The sequence below is a fragment of the Adiantum capillus-veneris genome, chromosome 7 (genome assembly GCF_014529385.1).
Source record: "Adiantum capillus-veneris isolate H3 chromosome 7, ASM1452938v2, whole genome shotgun sequence".
In the NCBI taxonomy this organism is placed as follows: domain Eukaryota; kingdom Viridiplantae; phylum Streptophyta; class Polypodiopsida; order Polypodiales; family Pteridaceae; genus Adiantum; species Adiantum capillus-veneris.
In genome coordinates this window covers 42579539-42599809 of record NC_140937.1, presented here as the reverse complement: position 1 = coordinate 42599809, position 20271 = coordinate 42579539, and the positions used below count along the sequence as shown (strand labels likewise).

Sequence of the window (20271 nt, the reverse complement as noted above, 5' to 3'; positions counted from 1 at the left end):
CAAATCTTCTTGTGTTTGTAGAGGACAAAAAGTGCAACTAGTAGAAAGAGCAACCTAGATTTTACTATGCAAAACAGGTGCTTGGTCAACTCACCAATCTGTAGTGTGCACATAGAACCAGACTAAAGATTCCTCCCAGCTTCTTCCTTTCTAACATTTATATCTATTACATCAAGCCCGACATGTGGTTTCATAGGCAATAAAGGTAACATGTAATAAAGGGCAAGAACCTGACATGTAAATGAGACTTGAGAGGTGTGGGCTTTGTGGCTAGCGTGGCAACAACAAATGTGGCATTCCCTGACAATATTAAGAGACAAAAAATACGTTCATTCAAACAGAGAGCTTGACCTAGTAGTATTGATGAGGTGATATGGTGTCAAAATAAGAAAGGTTTATGATAGGCCATTGGCACAAAAAAATGTGATTGAATGTGAAACCCTTGCACCTTATTGGTAAATTGAATTTTGGTCAAATAACCTCAAGTATCAAATTCAACACCAAATTTCAAATGCCATGGACCAAATGGTTATCTAGATAAGATAAAGGCAAAGCTTTCATTGACACGAGTATTAGATAAACCTTGTTACAATAATCTCTCATCCCTATGGAATCACTTTATCAATGTCGAAGACCACCATAAAATTGCCGTCTCCAACCGAATTAAGAAAAAAAAAAGCAACCTATAAGTTGCATTTGGACTAAGTTTCAGCACTAACTATGCATCAAAGCTCACCAATTTAATTGCTTTGAAATCCATTACACTATCTCAGTATCCTTATAGCAATTTTCATGTTCATTAAACCTCCATGATATACCTAAACTTAACCACAATTTACTATTGTACATCACACCTCACATAGTCAACAAAAACCATACCAGAATTTTGACGCGGACAATCTATGTCTAGCTATGTCTATCCACCTGTGTACAACCTATACCTTTTAATATGTTCACTTCTTTGTTATATTCTCTTGATGGTGTATTGTAAAGTCTCTGAATTATGTAGGCTCTCTCACCTTTAAATCTAAAATTTTGAGGTAAATCTCAAAATTTGTGGGTGGGATTACACTAAACCTAGGTTTTTTCAATGCACTGACTATGAGTGAAGAAGGCAAGAGCATGCGATATTAGCTCTCAACCAGCTATGGCTTGCAAAGCAGGGATGAGGCTTGGCCAAGGTTTACAATAACCTTAGGAACCAGGCAGTCAGATTCTTCATTCGGCCGCACCTTGCGTGTTCAGGAGGTCGGTAGTCTGTCCCTAGACAGCCTTCTGCCTCAGTTAAGACCTACCCCGCCTTCTGCAGCTCGGCAACATGCTTTTCTGTCCGTTTCAAGGCCACCTTGAACTTTGATATCAGCTGTGCCAAATACCAGCACACCACACAAAAAGGACACGAGTCAATCAAAATCCTCCACTGAATAAGCTCATGACCATACCCAACTCACTCTCTTTTTTCTTTTTCTTTTTTTTTTTGCAAAAGAAGGGGGACTTAGAACCCTGTTATATTAGGTAATAAAAAATACAGGCCCTAAGGCATTACATCAGCCCATAGGCACACAAAATATAACAGATCTGATAGTGAAAACAAAAGCCAAGGATATTCAACAACCACAAACCATAGGGGGAAAACTACCGGTGATACAGAGTTACAAAAGATAAGTGATACTACAAAAGCTAGGAGCAGGGGAGTTGGGGAAAAGGAAGCAGAGAGCTGAAGCAGAAACAAGCCAGCCAACTCTCTCTCTCTCTCTCTCTCTCTCTCTCTCTCTCTCTCTCTCTCTCTCTCTGCGCGCTGCCCTCCCCTGCGAGCTGCCCTCCCTCCTGCGCGCTGCCCTCCCTCCTGCGCGCTGCCCTCCCCTGCGAGCTGCTCCCTCCTGCGAGCTGCTCTCCCCTGCGCGCTGCCCCACCCCTGTGCGCTGCTCCCTCCTGCGCGCTGCCCCCCTCTGTGCGCTGCTCCCTGCACGCCAAGAAGGCCAGCGTGCTACCTCCAGCCCAGCTTATTGCCGTACCCGCAGCCATCTCTCTCTCTCTCTCTCTCTCTCTCTCACACACACACACACACACACACACACGGATACATACCCACACACACACTACACACATACACGCATACATACACGTACTCCCCTTCTCCCCTCTTCTTCACAATATGAAGAGAGGGTAGCTCCGAATACAGCTATGTCTTCCCCCATCATCAAGTCGCCGAAATCGACAATGAAGACAACCTTCATGCTCACGAACAAGAGGCTTGCACAATTGGAGAAGGACATGAAAGAATGGTGGATGGAGAGAGAGATATGGAGGGAGGAGAAAGCCACCTTCATCAAGCTATGGAACGAAGAAAAAGAGGACATGAGAGCGGAAATCCAAAACCTCAAAGAGGAGAAGGAGAGAAGGGCACGGGAGAACGAGAAGGAGAGGGAGAGATGGAGGCAAGAGCAAGAAGAGATGAAGGCACAAATCGACCTCCTTCATGCTTCCATCACATCCCTCACCCCCGAGGAAGGAGAGATTAAAGAGGAGGCTAAGGAAGCCCTCAAGGAGGAGATCACCAAAGCCCTCACCGCAAGCATTGAGGACAAATTAGAAGCCACCAAAGAAGGATGGGTCGAAGTGGTCAAAAAGAATATCAAGAAGGTAGCAAGAGAGGAAGCCCAAAAAGATGAGGTACTCATCGTACACACAACCATCGAGGAGGAGAAAATGCGACAAGCTCGCCGTCTCAATGTACGAGTGACCGGCATCAAAGAAGAAGAAGGGTCCACACCCGAGAGCGATGGGAAAGCCTTATGCAAGAAAGTGGGATACAAGGAAGAAGAGATCCCTTTCTCCAAAGTTTGGAGAGCCGGCAAAGATCCAAAGAAGAGAGCTCTCATCCTCCAATTCGCCTCCGAGGAGTCTCGAACTTCTTTCCTCCGAAAGAGGGTCATCTTGAGAGGGCTAGAAGGCCCCCCGATTTATCTTGATGATGACCTCACAAAGATGCAACAAGACCACCGCCGCACGTGCATGCCTAGAGTCCACCAGGCCCGCAAAGAAGGGAAGAAGGCAGTATATCGAGATGGTAGGGTTATCATTGATGGCAAGACCATCGCATAGGGACTCGCGGCCTGTGGGACACACGAGGAGATTCATGTCACGGTTTGGAATTGCAATGGAGACCTATGGACACACCCAGAGAGACTTGAGGAGGTGATGAGAGGTCGAGACATCATTCTACTTACAGAGACACACGAGAGCCCAGAGAGAGGGTTACCACGGATACATGGTTTCCAATGGGAGTCTCTACATCGGGGATGTATGCGCCAGCACACCACTCGCGGTTCAGGAGGAGTGGCTATACTTTTTAGACAGGGGCTTCACAGCAGACTACAGATTGTTGCCCGGGACACACAGGCCCGATACATGTGGATTCGCCTCGAGCTCTCACGAGACAGGATCGTCTACATTGCCCTTTGCTACTTTGCTCCCACAGACTCCAGATTCGCCCCTATTGAGCAGGAGTCACCGTACGCATGCCTCACGGAGGAGATTATGGAGTACTCCACACTGGGTGAAGTCTTCCTTATGGGAGACTTCAATGCTCGTACGCGCAGTGAGCAGTGTGAGACATATGACCACGAGGACCCAGAGGCACTACACACTCTAGATGAGGAGGCCACTATGAGAGATACAGCAGACAGAGCTCCAGTCACAGCCTACGGACGACACCTACTTCGACTTGGCTCCCAGCACCGTCTCGTTATTTATAACGGGATGGCCCAGTGGCCCACCTCAGGGGGCCTGACTTGTATGCCACATGGAGTTACAGAGGGAGGGGGGAGTACAGTCGACTATATTCTGGGACCCAGGGAGGCTACACACCTTATCACATCCTTCACCATTCCACCCATACCCATCGGAGCCGACCACACATACCTCTCTTTCTCCATCACCGGAGATACCATCCCACATAGCTCCACAGCACACACTACACACACCACCATCCATTTCACACATGAGCTAGCCTCTCTTTACTCAGCCGAGGTCGAGCATGGCCTATGCCTCCTCCACCCATCCACACCACTCTCAGTTCTCACATCACATATCTCTTCCGTTCTCCACACTTCAGCTATTAGCTCTTTTCCACACACCACCCACACAGGACGCACTCCCCCCCCCGGGACTATGCCTCAGAACCGCTGGTATGATGATGAGTGCAGAGAGTTATACCGACGCCTCCGTGCACGGCGAGCCTTAGGAGAGATCACAGAGAGAGAGGCCAGACGAGATATGAAGACGCTGACACGCCAAAAGCGGCGAGCATTCGAAGAGGCACAGGAGCTTGAGCTATACCGCCTATTCATGAGCATAGATAGCGCGACGGCATGGCGCACCCTGCGCGAGCCACGTCCGACCGCAGCTATTGCGGATCCACAGATATGGCATGATTATGCAGAGCGCCTCTATGAGGTGCCAGGGCAGCCTCCTATCCCACAGCCACATGAGCCACGCCCCACGTGCTCCTCCTTCTTTACAGCAGAGATGGTAGAGAGGGCCATACGTCGCATGCAGCACAGACGATCAGCTGACCACACTGGATTACAGAGTGAGCACATCATTTATGCGGCCTCCACTATAGCCCCGTTGATTGCACATGTCTTCAACCGGGCTATAGGGGAGGGCTTCCCAGAGGAGTGGACACAGCACACCATAGTGCCTATCCACAAATCTGGCGACACCCTGGACCCAGGGAACTACAGGACTATCATGATTGGCCACACGATGGCCAAGCTATATGGAGCAGTACTTGAGGCACAGCTTAGCTGCTACGCAGAGACCGAGGGCTTACGAGCTCCAGGCCAGGCAGGTTTCAGACGAGCTTTCTCCACCACTGACCACATCTTCGTTCTGCGCTACCTCATTGATGGGGCAAAGGCGCGGAAGAAGAGGCTTTACTGCTGCTTTGTGGATTTCCGCAAGGCCTTTGACACAGTCCCACGCGAGAGACTCTTCCAGCGCCTTCACAGCATTGGGGTACCGACAGAGATGATTTGGGCCATATATACTCTCTACGAGAGGGTGACGGGTCGAGTTCGTTGCCCAGGCGGCTTTTCAGAGACCATTGCTAGCACCATTGGTGTTAAGCAAGGATGCCCACTCTCCCCGACACTCTTTGGGCTCTACATCGACGAGATCTCCGATTACATACTACGAGCAGGGGGAGAGGGGAGCGACTTGGCAGGTACTCCGGTCCACATCATGTTATATGCTGATGATATTGTGTTGATTTCAGAGTCACCCGAGGGCTTGCAACGCCATCTTGAGGCCTTGGACGAATTCAGCACACACAAGGGGTTGACTGTGAACCTTGGCAAAACCAAGGTCATGATCTTTCACACATCCAGTGCAGTGAGGAGCGCTGCCACCTTCACAGCAGCAGGAGGACAGGTTGATGTAGTCACCTCCTATGTCTATCTTGGCATCACATTCACCAGCCTACCAGGACCCTTCACTATGAGGCAGGCTGCTGCTGACAGGCTCACCCGAGGATATGCAGCTCTGACCATGCTAGAGCGGAGATGCCACCAGGCACACTTTCAGGAGCCCCGCACGAAGGGCTGGCTTTTTGACACCTTAGTCACCCCGGCCCTGATGTACTCGGCGGCAGTATGGGCACCAGGATTGACAGATGACCAGTGGACACAGCTTGAGAGGCCACAGGTATGTATGATCTCACGCTTGCTCCGCAGCAAGAAGACAGTGCCACATGACATTATTAGAGCCGAGCTCGCCACACCACCTATGGTTGTAGAGGCATTATTCCAGACAGTCTGCTTCATCCAGAGGATGAGAGAGCTACCTCCTGACAGACTTACTCGTAGAGCATTCGAGGCAGCTATACAGCTATCAGAGAGTGGGCATGCGAGAGCTTGGTACTCACAGGTCAGAGCATGGTTTGAGGGACACGGTCTTGACATGGAGAGCCTACCACCATTCCAGTACGACCCCCACTCACCATCTGTTCACCTCTCTCGCAGTGAGAGAAACTTGGTATTGAGACAGGATCTGTGGCAGCTATACACTAGGAGAGTCTGGGAGGCACCTGGCTTGGGGACGAGGATGTCAGATTACAGAGACCAGTTTCTCACCATATTGTCTGGGGGGTTCATACAGAGACCACGCTATATGGACACATATATGCCACATAGCTCACGGGTGGCGATTGGTCAGCTGAGAGTGGCTTCACACAGGTTAGAGATTGAGATCGGGAGACACACTGGTGTTCCCAGGGAGGAGCGAGTCTGCAGAGCCTGCACAGAGGAGGTGGAGAGTGAGGAGCACTTTGTATGTAGATGCAGAGCATACACTGAGATCAGAGGCAGGTATGAGGCCTTATTCAGAGGACAGCCCACTCTCCGAGAGATCATGGACTCTCGAGATCAGAGACAGCTCGGACGTTTCTTACTAGAGATACAGAGCCATCGGGACACACTACTACAGCCACGCACAGCTACACAGACAGAGGGGCGACAGTCGCAGCTCACAGACTTCTTTCAGAGGATTGCCACCCCTACCTCATCAGATACTCAGAGAGGAGTGACACTCCCACAGGCGGAGGTGAACCGAGCCAGACGACGACCACGAGTCCCAGGCTACAGGGGAGTGAGCTCCCACCACCGACAGATCGAGGAGATCCGAGCCCGGGAGCGCCGTGCCACTGAGGAGCGAGTTGCTCAGATGAGGGCTGACCCGACAGCTTTCATCCGGGTAGCCTTGGCACCAGCCCCGCCCATGTACCACATCCTACATCCCCCCATTTGTACAGGATGGAGCTAGAGAGCTTGATGCATTCTCATGATTGTACTACCTTGAGCATATAGACATGCATATACCCCTAGAGATAGAGCTCCCTCCCTCCTCAGATACTCCATTACCTACATTCAGTTCAGTTTTGTATCAGTTTTGTTTCATTTGTCTTTCCGATAGACGGATGACATACACGCCATGTACATTTGATTTGTCTCATAGGCCGATTTCGGCCTGACATAGACGTTAAAAATCTTTCTTTCTTTCTTTCTTTCTTTCTCTCTCTCTCTCTCTCTCTCTCTCTCTCACCAAAAATATGCAAATCATTAGCTCGGATTGGGTAACGAGTGGCAAGGGGCAAGCATACTCCTACTTCAATCACAACACCGACTATATTATTATGCATAAAATGTATCAATGCACATGCAAAAGGTTACATTTAGGGCATAACATATAACTCACAAGTTTAATTTCTTCTTCTGTAATTATCAAAGCTGGTGAGAGCAAAACCATATCCTTCGAAATGCGCACAAGCAATCCCTCTTTGATACATTCATCCCTAAAGTGAGCACCAATCCCTGCAAATCCACAATTCTGTGAGAAAATCATTAATAAAATGCAAAGGCGAAATGATTGGAAGGGAAAAATCAGACATGAATGGGCTTTTTGTTTAAAAGAATAAATTAAAAAGGAAACTCTTGGGCAAAGCACAGGAAAATTCTATCGGGAGGAAGTGAATACCCCATTCAGGTGGGAATGGCTTGTATTTATCCTTGCTAGGAGAGAATTCAACAGCCATAATTAGCCCCAGACCACGAATCTGCATTCCAAAAATATAAGCCTCAGCACTTCATTCAAAAAATTCCATACTGTTGAAGTAATCCTTTTTAAGCTCAAATCTTGTAGATTCTGCTTTTTGGCCTACCTCTCCAATAATCGGGCTGTCATTGAGAGCTCTCATACCATCTTGAAACACTGGACTCACATTTCGAACATATTCCGCAATATTACGCTCTCTGTAACCAAAATAATAATGAGTACAAAATACCTTCGACCAAATGGTTATAGATAAATCATACTGCATTACAGTCATAGCCATAATTAAAATTCTTCGTATTAAATTAACTGATCCAGAGATTCATGCTCTACCTGTAAATTTTAATAGCCTCAATGGCCACAGCACAGGATACCGGATGGCCACCATAAGTGAATCCATGCCCCAATTGCCCTAAGCATTGCAAATTCACAGAAAGCATATTGAACTTCATTAGTAAAATTCACTTTCATGTGAATCCATAAAAACCAACAATTATTAACAATACCATGCTTGTTACTTTCATCCAAAATCACGTCAGCGATTCTCTTAGTTGTTAAGAGTGCACCGATAGGAAGATAAGCTGAAGACAGCGCCTATTAAAAAAAAAGAGCAGATTGCACATGAACATGACATTCGCCATGAAGAAACATGCCACACACATCAAACCAATATCTAACCTTGGCCAAAATCATGAAATCTGGCTCAAGTTTATATTTTTCACTACCACAAGTTGTTCCCAATCTTCCAAAGCCACAGACAACCTGGAAAACACGGGATTTTCCAATTTAAACTGGGCAATGGTACATAGAAACTATTAAGCAACAAAAAGGAAACCTATGTCAATAGGCTTCCTTGAACTAATTAAAAACTTAATCACCTCATCAGCAATGAAGAGAATGTCGTACTTTTTCAACAATCTTTGCACCTAAAAGGGGGACACCAAACAAAAAAAAGAAAAGTTCCTTAAAAATTGCCATTGCTCAAGCCAAAAACATTTAAACAGAGTGTCAATACTTTTTTACCAATTTTTGCACCTCAAGGCCTAAGACAAAAGAAACAGCATGTAATTTGCTCAACCGACCTTCTCGAAATATGTGGTAGGCGGAGGTATAACACCACCAGAGCCCATTACAGGCTCAGCAATGAAAGCTGCGATCTAAAAAACGAAGGGCAAAACTCCACCTTATGCCAAGTTCCATACTTTGGGAGAAACCTTATGATAAGGATAAATCTTACATTTTCTGGACCTTCCTTGACAATAAGGCGCTCCAAATTGTCTGCTAATCTAGTGGCGAACTCCTCCTCGCTCTCACCTGGATATTAACCACACCCTTATAAGATCTCAAAGCTTTGCACTTGCATGAGTTGACAAATTAGCAGCACTCAACGTGTACCTTCTTTGTGATTTTTGTAGTAGTGTGGACTATCACAATGTACCACAAATGGGAAAGGAAGGTCAAAACCTTGATGCATGTAAGGTATGCTGTTGTGACATAACATCATTCGATATAAGTAAGTAGATTTCCAATGAGAAGCTATGCAAAAGAACTTTGTGGAGATGAGATAACAGAGAGATTTTTTACCCTGATAGACTTCCCGAAATGCCTGTTGAGCCATGATAACTGAAATAAGAAACCGTATGTACTTGATATTAGATAGGTCAAGCCCATGGATTTCAAGCTTAAGACGCAATCATCTTTCTTTTAAAAAAACCCACAATTAAGATGATTGACTAACCCAGAGAGCTGTGCAATAAACTTCTTCTTTTTTGATCTCCCCAATGAGTTGTTATAATACCATATAAGCTTTACCTATCATGAGACAGAAAAATTAACAGTAAAAAATACAGCAAAGAAATGCAACATTTTCTTTTATGAAGCAAGAAATAGAAAGATAACTTTACCACAGAATCGTTCGCTTCCGACCCACTATTTGTAAAGAAGACCTTGGACATGTTGAATGGCTTGAAGTAATCTACTAAAACTTCGGCAAGTTCCTGATCAAACAAAGATTTTCCAAAAATCTCCCAGATCTCTCTCTCTCTCTCTCTCTCTCTCTGTATCTGATGGTCTCATAGGTCATTTTGGCCTTTTGAAGACGTTAATATATCATTTCATTTCATTTCATTTCTCTCTGTACTTTTTGTACCTAGACCTGGTATTAGATTCACCACATGTAACCTTTTGGTCTCATAGGTCATTTTGGCCTTTTGAAGACGTTAATATTACATTTCATTTCATTTCATTTCTCTCTCTCTCTCTCTCTCTCTCTCTCTCTCTCTCTCCCTCCCACAGGCCCGCTACATGTGGATTCGCCTCGAGCTCTCACGAGACAGGATCGTCTACATTGCCCTTTGCTACTTTGCTCCCACAGGCTCCAGATTTGCCCCTATTGAGCAGGAGTCACCGTACGCATGCCTCACGGAGGAGATTATGGAGTACTCCACACTGGGTGAAGTCTTCCTTATGGGAGACTTCAATGCTCGTACACGCAATGAGCAGTGTGAGACATATGACCATGAGGACCCAGAGACACTACACACTCTAGATGAGGAGGCTACTATGAGAGACACAGCAGACAGAGCTCCAGTCACAGCTTACGGACGACATCTACTTCGACTTGGCTCCCAACACCGTCTCGTTATTTATAACGGGATGGTCCAGTGGCCCACCTCAGGGGGCCTGACTTGTATGCCACATGGAGTTGCAGAAGGAGGGGGGAGTACAGTCGACTATATTCTGGGACCCAGGGAGGCTACACACCTTATCACATCCTTCACCATTCCACCCATACCCATCGGAGCCGACCACACATACCTCTCTTTCTCCATCACCGGAGATACCATCACACACAGCTCCACAACACACACTCCACACACCACCATCCATTTCACACATGAGCTAGCCTCTATTTACTCGGCCAAGGTCGAACATGGCCTATGTCTCCTCCACCCATCCACACCACTCTCAGTTCTCACATCACATATCTCTTCCGTTCTCCACACTTCAGCTATTAGCTCTTTTCCACACACCACTCACACAGGACGCACTCCCCCCCCCGGGGCTATGCCTTAGAACCGCTGGTATGATGATGAGTGCAGAGAGCTATACCGACGCCTCCATGCACGGCGAGCCTTAGGAGAGATCACAGAGAGAGAGGCCAGACGGCATATGAAGACGCTGACACGCCAAAAGCGGCGAGCATTGAAGAGGCACATGAGCTTGAGCTATACCGCCTATTCATGAGCATGGATAGCGTGACGGCATGGCGCACCCTGCGCGAGCCACGTCCGACTATAGCTATTGAGGATCCACAGATATGGCATGATTATGCAGAGCGACTTTATGAAGTGCCAGGGCAGCCTCCTATTCCACAACCACACGAGCCTCGCCCCACGTGCTCCTCCTTCTTTACAGCAGAGATGGTAGAGAGGGCCATACGTCGCATGCAGCACAGACAATCAGCTGACCATACTGGATTACAGAGTGAGCACATCATTTATGCGGCCTCCACTATAGCCCCGTTGATTGCACATGTCTTCAACCGGGCTATAGGGGAGGGCTTCCCAGAGGAGTGGACACAGCACACCATAGTGCCTATCCACAAATCTGGCGACACCCTGGACCCAGGGAACTACAGGACTATCATGATTGGCCACACGATGGCCAAGCTATATGGAGCAGTACTTGAGGCACAGCTCAGCTGCTACGCAGAGATCAAGGGTTCACGAGCTCCAGGCCAGGCAGGTTTCAGACGAGCTTTCTCCACCATTGACCACATCTTCGTTCTGCGCTGCCTCATTGATGGGGCAAAGGCACGGAAGAAGAGGCTTTACTGCTGCTTTGTGGACTTCCGCAAGGCCTTTGACACAGTCCCACGCGAGAGACTCTTCGAGCGCCTTCACAGCATAGGGGTACCAACAGAGATGATTTGGGCCATATATGCTCTCTTATGAGAGGGTGACGGGTCGGGTTCGTTGCCCAGGCGGTTTTTCAGAGACCATTGCTAGCACCATTGGTGTTAAGCAAGGATGCCCACTCTCCCCGACACTCTTTGGGCTATACATCGACGAGATCTCCGACTACATACTGCGAGCAGGGGGAGAGGGGAGCGACTTGGCAGGTACTCCGGTCCACATCATGTTATATGCTGATGATATTGTGTTGATTTCAGAGTCACCCGAGGGCTTGCAACGCCATCTTGAGGCCTTGGACGAATTCAGCACACACAGGGGGTTGACTGTGAACCTTGGCAAAACCAAGGTTATGATCTTTCACACATCCAGTGCAGTGAGGAGCGCCGCCACCTTCACAGCAGCAGGAGGACAGGTTGATGTAGTCACCTCCTATGTCTACCTTGGCATCACATTCACCAACCTACCAGGACCCTTCACTATGAGGCAGGCTGCTGTTGACAGGCTCACCCGAGGATATGCAGCTCTGGCCATGCTAGAGCGGAGGTGCCACCAGGCACACTTTCAGGAGCCCCGCACGAAGGGGTGGCTCTTCGACACCTTAGTCACCCCGGCCTTGATGTACTCGGCGGCAGTATGGGCACCAGGATTGACAGCTGACCAGTGGACACAACTTGAGAGACCACAGGTATATATGATCTCACGCTTGCTCCGCAGCAAGAAGACAGTGCCACACGACATTATTAGAGCCGAGCTCGCCACACCACCTATGGTTGTAGAGGCACTATTCCAGACAGTTTGCTTCATCCAGAGGATGAGAGAGCTACCTCCTGACAGACTTACCCGTAGAGCATTTGAGGCAGCTATACAGCTATCAGAGAGTGGGCATGAGAGAGCATGGTACTCACAGGTCAGAGCATGGTTTGAGGGACACGGTCTTGACATGGAGAGCCTACCACCATTCCAGTACGACCCCCACTCACCATATGCTCACCTCTCTCGCAGTGAGAGGAACTTGGTATTGAGACAGGATCTGTGGCAGCTATACACTAGGAGAGTCTGGGAGGCACCTAGCTTGGGGACGAGGATGTCAGATTACAGAGACCAGTTTCTCACCATATTGTATGGGGGGTTCATACAGAGACCACGCTACATGGACACATATATGCCACATAGCTCACGGGTGGCGATTGGTCAGCTGAGAGTAGCTTCACACAGGTTAGAGATTGAGATCGGGAGACATACTGGTGTTCCCAAGGGGGAGCGAATCTGCAGAGCCTGCACAGAGGAGGTGGAGAGTGAGGAGCACTTTGTATGTAGATGCAGAGCATACACTGAGATCAGAGGCAGGTATGAGGCCCTATTTAGAGGACAGCCCACTCTCCGAGAGATCATGGAATCTCGAGATCAGAGACAGCTCGGACGTTTCTTACTAGAGATACAGAGCCATCGGGACACACTACTACAGCCACACACAGCTACACAGACAGAGGGGAGACAGTCGCAGCTCACAGACTTCTTTCAGAGGATTTCCGCCCCCCCCTCACCAGACACTCAGAGGGGAGTGACACTCCCACAGGCGGAGGTGAACCGAGCTAGACGACGACCACGAGTCACAGGCTACAGGGGCGCGAGCTCCCACCACCGACAGATCGAGGAGATCCGAGCCCGGGAGCGCCGTGCCACTGAGGAGCGAGTGGCTCAGATGAGGGCTGACCCGACAGCTTTCATCCGGGTAGCCTTGGCACCAGACCCACCCATGTACCACATCTTACATCCCCCCATTAGTACAGGATGGAGCTAGATAGCTTGATGCATTCTCATGATTGTACTACCTTGAGCATACAGACATGCATATACCCCTAGAGATAGAGCTCCATCCCTCCTTAGATACTCCACTACCTACAATCAGTTCAGTTTTGTATCAATTCTGTTTCATTTGTCTTTCCGATAGACGGATGACATACACACAATGTACATTTGATTTGTCTCATAGGCCGATTTCGGCCTGACATAGACGTTAAAAATCTTTCTTTCTTCTTTCTTTCTCTCTCTCTCTCTCTCTCTCTCTCTCTCTCTCTCTCTCTCTCTCTCTCTCTCTCTCTCTCTCTCTCTCACACACACACACACACACACACACACACACACACACACACACACACAAGAAAGGCGGGCCTGAATCTCAACTCCCAATTATGTCGCCTATCATGCAAGTGCCTCACAATACAAAGAAATCATGAAGCAAGTAAATCAACTCTAAGAGAAAGGCATGGTTCGACGTAGCCATTCTCCTTGGAAGGAAGGCTCTTTCCGCATGTGTGTGTATTATCAAGCTTTTAATGAAGTCACCATCAAAAACAGGTACCCAATTCCAAGCATCGATAATATCTCGGATACACTTAAGTGTTCAATTAGCTTCAATTTTCAATCTGATTGAAGAATGGATGCACTTAAGTGGAGCTTCAATTTTCAATCTGATTGGTTTGAAGATTGGATACCATCAAGTGCACATTGCTTCAAACGATATTGCAACAATAGCCTTTCGTACTCCTATTGTTCTTGGTTAAGTTAATATCATTTGGTCTAATCAACATGCCAGCTACTTTTAACCGATTGATGGATCATATTTTTCATTTCATAGAAGGCTTTGTGAAACTTTCTTTGATGGCATCATCATCTTCTCATCCAATAAAGAGGAGCATAAGGAGCATTTGGCAGTAGTGTTTCAAGAATTGCGAACTCACATCTCTTGAGCTCGCTGCTGCTGTTCACCCCCCCCCGCCCCCCTGCTTGCCATTGCGCCCCGTGGCCCCCTGCTCCCTGCCCGCTGCCCTGCCTGCTTCCCTGCCCGCTGCCCACCCGCCTGGCCTGCCTGCCCGTTGCCCCGCCCGCCTGCACATTGCCTTTGGTCCTCTGCCTTGCCCTCTTTGTTCCTGCTTGACTGGTCTCGATAGCGCTTGCGACGTGCTCGGTCCAGCAAGAGGTCTCTGGTCGCCGATGCCTCTTCGCCCTTTCTTCACAGCAGCAGACACAGATGGAGGCTCAAGCTCCGCCATAGAGGGACTCCAATGAAGTCCCCTCACCCGACCCCAATGAGCCCACCATTCGACTTGCTTTGTCACCGACAGAGCAAGCAAGCCTGGCGGCAGAGGTGGAACGCCTTCAGGCGACTTCCGTCATCTACAAGATTCTCGGCACCAGGCCTAGTAGAGGAGAGCTACATGATCTTCTCCAGGCCCGCCTTCTTGCAGAGGTGGGCGAGATCTTTGACGTTCAGTTCTTCGGATGCGGCTACTGCCAGATAGAGTTCGTGACTCTCGAGATGGCATCAAAGGTCATCACGATGAGCCCCTTGGCCATCCGAGTAGTTTGAGTCCACTTTCGACATTGGAGGCATGGTTTTGATCCAGCTATAGATGTTCTGATAGAGGAGGCAGACCTCCCCATCTCCGTCTGCTTTCTTGGTTTGAGGAGGGAGTACCTACAACTTTTGTCGAGGATTGGCTCAGAGATTGGGACTGTCCTGAAGACACCTCGCACGGCAACCTCTGTAGCTGCCGGGGCGGCCGGCATCCCCTCAATTCGTGTTCTGGTTAGGGACACTCACACTCTCCCAAAGGTCATCCTACTTCCTCGGGTGAGTGGGGGTTGGTTCCGACAAAGCGTGGAGCATTCGGGCCTCCCGAATCAGTGTTTCATTTGTCGACAGATGGGCCATCTTGCGAAGGCCTATCCACGGAGGAGACCCCGACCTACACCACAGGCCCAGCCCCAACCCTCAAGGGCTGGCCAGCAGTAGCAGACAGAGTCCCAGAGTACGCAAGCAGAGCCACCCTCCGAGCCTGGGGTTCAAGCGGAGGGGGTTGGCAATAGGTTCGTGGTCAACGTCGGCAGGGACCACCGCGCCAACCTGGCACTCAGAGTGGTCCCCAGGCTCCTGCGCAGGAGCCCGTGGTTCCCACAGGGAACCGATTCGACTCTCTTCAGCAGGACGAGGTCCCTGATCCAGCCTCTTCAGCCTCACCCTCGACAGCCCCCCCCCTCCCCCGAGTTCCCCTCTTCTTCCGCCCCTCCCCCTCCACCCTCCACCCTCTCCATCTGCCTCTCCTTCTCGCCCTCCTCCCTCTGCCGCCCCCCCCCTCTCCCCCTTCTCCCTCAAGCCCCCCTGCTCCCACATCTCCTCCCGCTCCATCCCCGCAGCCGTCCCTGGGGACAAGGCCTTCCTTGGTTGCTAGGAGATCTCTTGGCAGCGCTTTTGCCACGAGTCGCTTGGCGAGAGAGGGACAGTCTTTCTTGCGACCCCCTTTTCTAGTGCAGATGTCCCCCTTTGCAGCAATGTCACAAACTGCTGACGTGTCAAAGCCCTGAAGAAGGGAGCCAACTTGCAGATACCGGCCGAGGGGCCTAAACCCTAAGAAGAACAAGTAACAGAAGAAGACGTCCTACCAACTTACAGGGACCCCGTCTGATGGGGCCCCAAGTGACATAAAGGATTGAAATAAAGCAAGACCCACACACAAGAAAAGCTAGCAGATTTTCGAAAATTACGCTAACTGATGACGTGGCAGATTGTATCATTTTCGCGTTTTGGCTGGCTGATGACGTGACAGGTACGTATTTCCGCGTTTTGCGCTGGCTGCTTTTTGGCTTTGCTTTTGGACCAGATACTTTTGAGTTTGAAGGCTTTTTACTGTAAACTGCTTTTGGGGCCTAGGGCCTTTAAATATGAGGTTAGGGCTCATTCTCTGGCATGCTCCCTGGAGACGGTGCAGAGTCCCGAGTACCGGCTTGTACTGTGTTGATGCAATATAAAGAAATACCGAAAGGGGCGCCAAGGTTTGGAGCCAATACTCTCTGGGGTGTAATTCCGCCACTCCGTGTTGCGTGTCGTTTCTCTCTCTCTCTCTCTCTCTCTCTCTCTCTCTCTCTCTCAGTTCAGTTGTTATTGAAGTGCTAAAAGTCTGTTCAATCTGTTCTTTTCTATTGGCACGTGGTGCCCGTCTTGTGACAATGGTATCAAAACATCAAGTGTGTGCTTTTTTGAAAGCATACCGGTCCTACAAAAGAGGAGACAGAGCTATTGGAATTTTATTTGAGGAAGCTTCGGCCTCCAACCTCAGACTTATCAGGCACTCCCACCCTTACTTCATCGCGCATGGGGCGCGCTCCCGTCTTCATCGCTGTGTCTTACAGGGCATAAGCCATAAAGAACCCAAGACTTGGAATTCATGGATTTAATAGAATATTTACAGTTTTTGCTCAATGAACTCCACGACATTCTTTCGCGGCATCCTCAGCAGAATCTTTCGATGCTGCAAAGTTTTCAACAATTTTTTAACTACACGTTACCCCCTCTGATGCCTGAGGTGGTACCTCCACCTCCGACATCAGAAAGTACGAGAGCTTCCAACTGGCAAATTTCTCAGTTGTCTTTTCTGATCGGGGGAGTTTGCAGGATTATGGTGCAGCCATCTGACCCTGATCCAGTGCAACCGCCTTTGCCACTGCCATTGCCCCCACCTCCGCCACCACCACCACCAGGCTACAATGGTTGGAGCCCATATGGATACCCTTATTATCCATACCCGGAATATGCGCCTAACCAACCCAAAGATTTCAAAGATGGCAGCACGACAGTCAAATTTTTCACTTTTTTCGGGGTGAAAGATCGCAAGAAAGCATTGCAGTTCCTACAGCAATTCGACAACATCTATGCTTTAGGGAACTATACAGAAGAATCCAAGATTTCTCGAGCAACGGGATTTCTTAAAGATAATGCTATGCAATGGTGGAGTTCAATCGTGACACAACCGCATGCTCCAAGGACCTGGCAAGCTTTCAAGACAGTTTTTGCATGTAGTTACATGACTTCTATGTTTGAAGTCCGGATTTTGGCAGAGTGGGGCAACTTGAAAATGCTTGCCACCGAAACCATGGACGAATATAACCAAAGGTTTCTTAACGTGTACCTTCCGGTGTCCTTCTTTAGGTCTGTTCCCTTGGAGGCCCAATGCGAGTGATACACCATTGGACTACCATCACCATTGCAAGAATATTGCCTATCCAAGCAGGTCTCCACCATGCAAGAACTTATGGACCATGCCGCGGTCGGCTACAAACCGATGAAGGGAAAGCTAGAGTTTACCACAAAAGAATCTCCGGCCACTAACCACAACTCTCGGCAACAACGAACAAATTCTCGAGAGTCTCGTGAAAATCAACCTCAAAGGCCTCGTTTGACGCCTCAACAACGAGACACCTTACTACAAGGACGATGCTTTAGATGCTTTCAAACAAGGCATAATCATTCTAATTGTCCCAAATGCACTGATAGACTAGAGGAGCCGACGCCCACACCAACGATCAACAGAACCCCAGCGCCACCTCCTGCTAAGAGAGCTAGACCCGCTATTGGACTAGTTCCTGATATTTATGGCATACGCCTTGAGAGTAAAAATGAATTGTGTCGAGCATATAGAAAATTCAATGGCTTCAAAGCCCTTACTTTATTTGACCCCGGAGCTACAGAGAACTTCACCCATCCAGAATTCTTAAAGCAGATGCACTTCGATTATGATGCAGAAGGTGGAGAAATTGAAGCTGAGCTAGCCACAGGGAAAACTTAGAAAGTAGTACCGCTCATTGGTGCTCTTCCAGTGACTATTCAAGATTATCATGGAAAAGCTGATTTCCACATCATGAAGTTGGGCAATTGCGACGTTCTCTTGGGCATGCCTTGGCACGACACGAATGATGCGACTCTCCAGGTTCGGAACCGAACCATCACCGTGATGCAAAAGGACAAGCCAATTGTCCTCAAAGTTCAGTAGTCCGAACAAAACCTCGGATAAACTCTCTCTACTTGTTTTTCTTTATAGCTAGAAAGTATTGTTTGAAAATTTGTTTGAAATGGATGGTATTTGTTTAGAACTTGTTTTGGTGCCTATTTAAAATGATTTAAAATGTTTGACTCTGGTTTTAATACTGGTTTCAATGATTGGTGATTTTACTCCCGGGTGGAGTAGTGAGAAATGATGATTGAAAAGTGTTGTTTTTACTCTTGGCCCGGACCCTTGGGGTTATTTTACGGGGAGAGTATTGTTGTTGTGACTCCCGGGCCGGACCTGGATGGTTATGCGGGAGGAGTATTAAGAAGTCTGAGCAGTGGTTACTCTTAGCACCTCCAAACGATGCAAGTTGCCGTCTGGGGGGCGTTTGGTTGTAAAAGGCCTCTATATCTCCCAACCCGGACCTTTTTAGATTATGCGGGAGGAGTGATGAGGGAGTCGTTGAATATCTCCCGGCCGGAACCTTGTTAGGTTATGTGGGAGGAGTGTTCATCCGCGGGCTTTATGTTTCTATGTCTTGTAGCATGCATATGTGAGCATTTGTGTTGCATTGTGATGTGCCAACCACTGAATATTCCTAATTGGATGAGATTGCCTAAGTATGTAAATTTAGTGCATCAAGACACCTGTGGAAGATTAGTACGGTCTGGGTGTGATTGCTAATTTTACTACTCCGGAATATCGAGAGTTCCGATCTGGACGAAAGGAGAAGCTAACTCCTTAACAAAAAGAGCAAACTGATTGTCCCTCGGAATGTCCCTTGGAATGACCCTCGGAAATTTTTGAGCTAACTTAAGTTGTTTTGCAGATATGCTGTTAATCGCGGATGATTACTCTCTTTCAAGAAGGGGAGATGTCACAAACTGCTGACGTGTCAAAGCCCTGAAGAAGTGAGCCAACTTGTAGATGTCGGCCGAGGGGCCTAAACCCTAAGAAGAACAAGTAACAGAAGAAGAAGTCCTACCAACTTATGGGGACCCCATCCGATGGGCCCCAAGTGACAAAAAGAATTAAAATAAAGCAGGACCCACACACACAGGAAAAGCTGGCCGATGTCCGCAAATTACGCTAGCTGATGACATGGCAGGCTCTACGGATTTCCGCGTTTTGCGCTTGCTGATGAGGTGGCAGGCTGTACGGATTTCCCTGATTTACGCTGACAGCTTTTTGGCTTTGCTTTTGAACCAAATGCTTTTTAGTTTGAAGGCTTTTTACTGTAACTGCTTTTGGAACCTAGGGCCTTTAAATATGAGGTTAGGGCTCATTCTCTGGCATGCTTCCTGAAGAAGGTGCAGAGTCTCGAGTACCGCCTTGTACTGTGTTGATGCAATATAAAGAAATACCAAAAGGGGCGCCAAGGTTTGGGGCCAATACTCTTTGGGGTGGAATTCCGCCACTCCGTGTCGCGTGTCGTCATGATTATGCAGAGCGACTTTATGAAGTGCCAGGGCAGCCTCCTATTCCACAACCACACGAGCCTCGCCCCACGTGCTCCTCCTTCTTTACAGCAGAGATGGTAGAGAGGGCCATACGCCGCATGCAGCACAGACGATCAGCTGACCATACTGGATTACAGAGTGAGCACATCATTTATGCGGCCTCCACTATAGCCCCGTTGATTGCACATGTCTTCAACCGGGCTATAGGGGAGGGCTTCCCAGAGGAGTGGACACAGCACACCATAGTGCCTATCCACAAATCTGGCGACACCCTGGACCCAGGGAACTACAGGACTATCATGATTGGCCACACGATGGCCAAGCTATATGGAGCAGTACTTGAGGCACAGCTCAGCTGCTACGCAGAGATCGAGGGTTTACGAGCTCCAGGCCAAGCAGGTTTCAGACGAGCTTTCTCCACCATTGACCACATCTTCGTTCTGCGCTGCCTCATTGATG

At 48.6% G+C, this 20271-nt stretch overlaps 2 protein-coding genes across 2 annotated transcripts in view; one reads left to right on the top strand and one right to left on the bottom strand.

Moving 5' to 3' along the window:
• Positions 1-716: 716 nt before the first annotated feature.
• LOC147453744 (gamma aminobutyrate transaminase 1, mitochondrial-like) overlaps positions 717-20271 on the bottom strand; it is a 90000-nt gene continuing 70445 nt past the window's right edge. Inside the window, exons 6-19 of the mRNA XM_086515841.1 lie at positions 9516-9608; positions 9350-9423; positions 9196-9234; positions 9007-9095; positions 8849-8925; positions 8694-8768; positions 8490-8537; positions 8290-8373; positions 8118-8205; positions 7945-8023; positions 7721-7811; positions 7537-7615; positions 7258-7373; positions 717-1363 (exon numbers count right to left, since the gene is read on the bottom strand). Coding sequence (XP_086371967.1) covers positions 1292-1363; positions 7258-7373; positions 7537-7615; positions 7721-7811; positions 7945-8023; positions 8118-8205; positions 8290-8373; positions 8490-8537; positions 8694-8768; positions 8849-8925; positions 9007-9095; positions 9196-9234; positions 9350-9423; positions 9516-9608 — 1104 coding nt within the window. The 3' untranslated portion in view covers positions 717-1291. The remainder of the gene's footprint in view (positions 1364-7257; positions 7374-7536; positions 7616-7720; positions 7812-7944; positions 8024-8117; positions 8206-8289; positions 8374-8489; positions 8538-8693; positions 8769-8848; positions 8926-9006; positions 9096-9195; positions 9235-9349; positions 9424-9515; positions 9609-20271) is intronic.
• Positions 3202-6907, top strand: LOC147453745 (uncharacterized). Its single transcript, XM_086515840.1, has one exon. It carries the CDS (start codon positions 3202-3204, stop codon positions 6823-6825), a length of 3624 nt encoding a protein of 1207 aa, XP_086371966.1. The 3' UTR covers positions 6826-6907.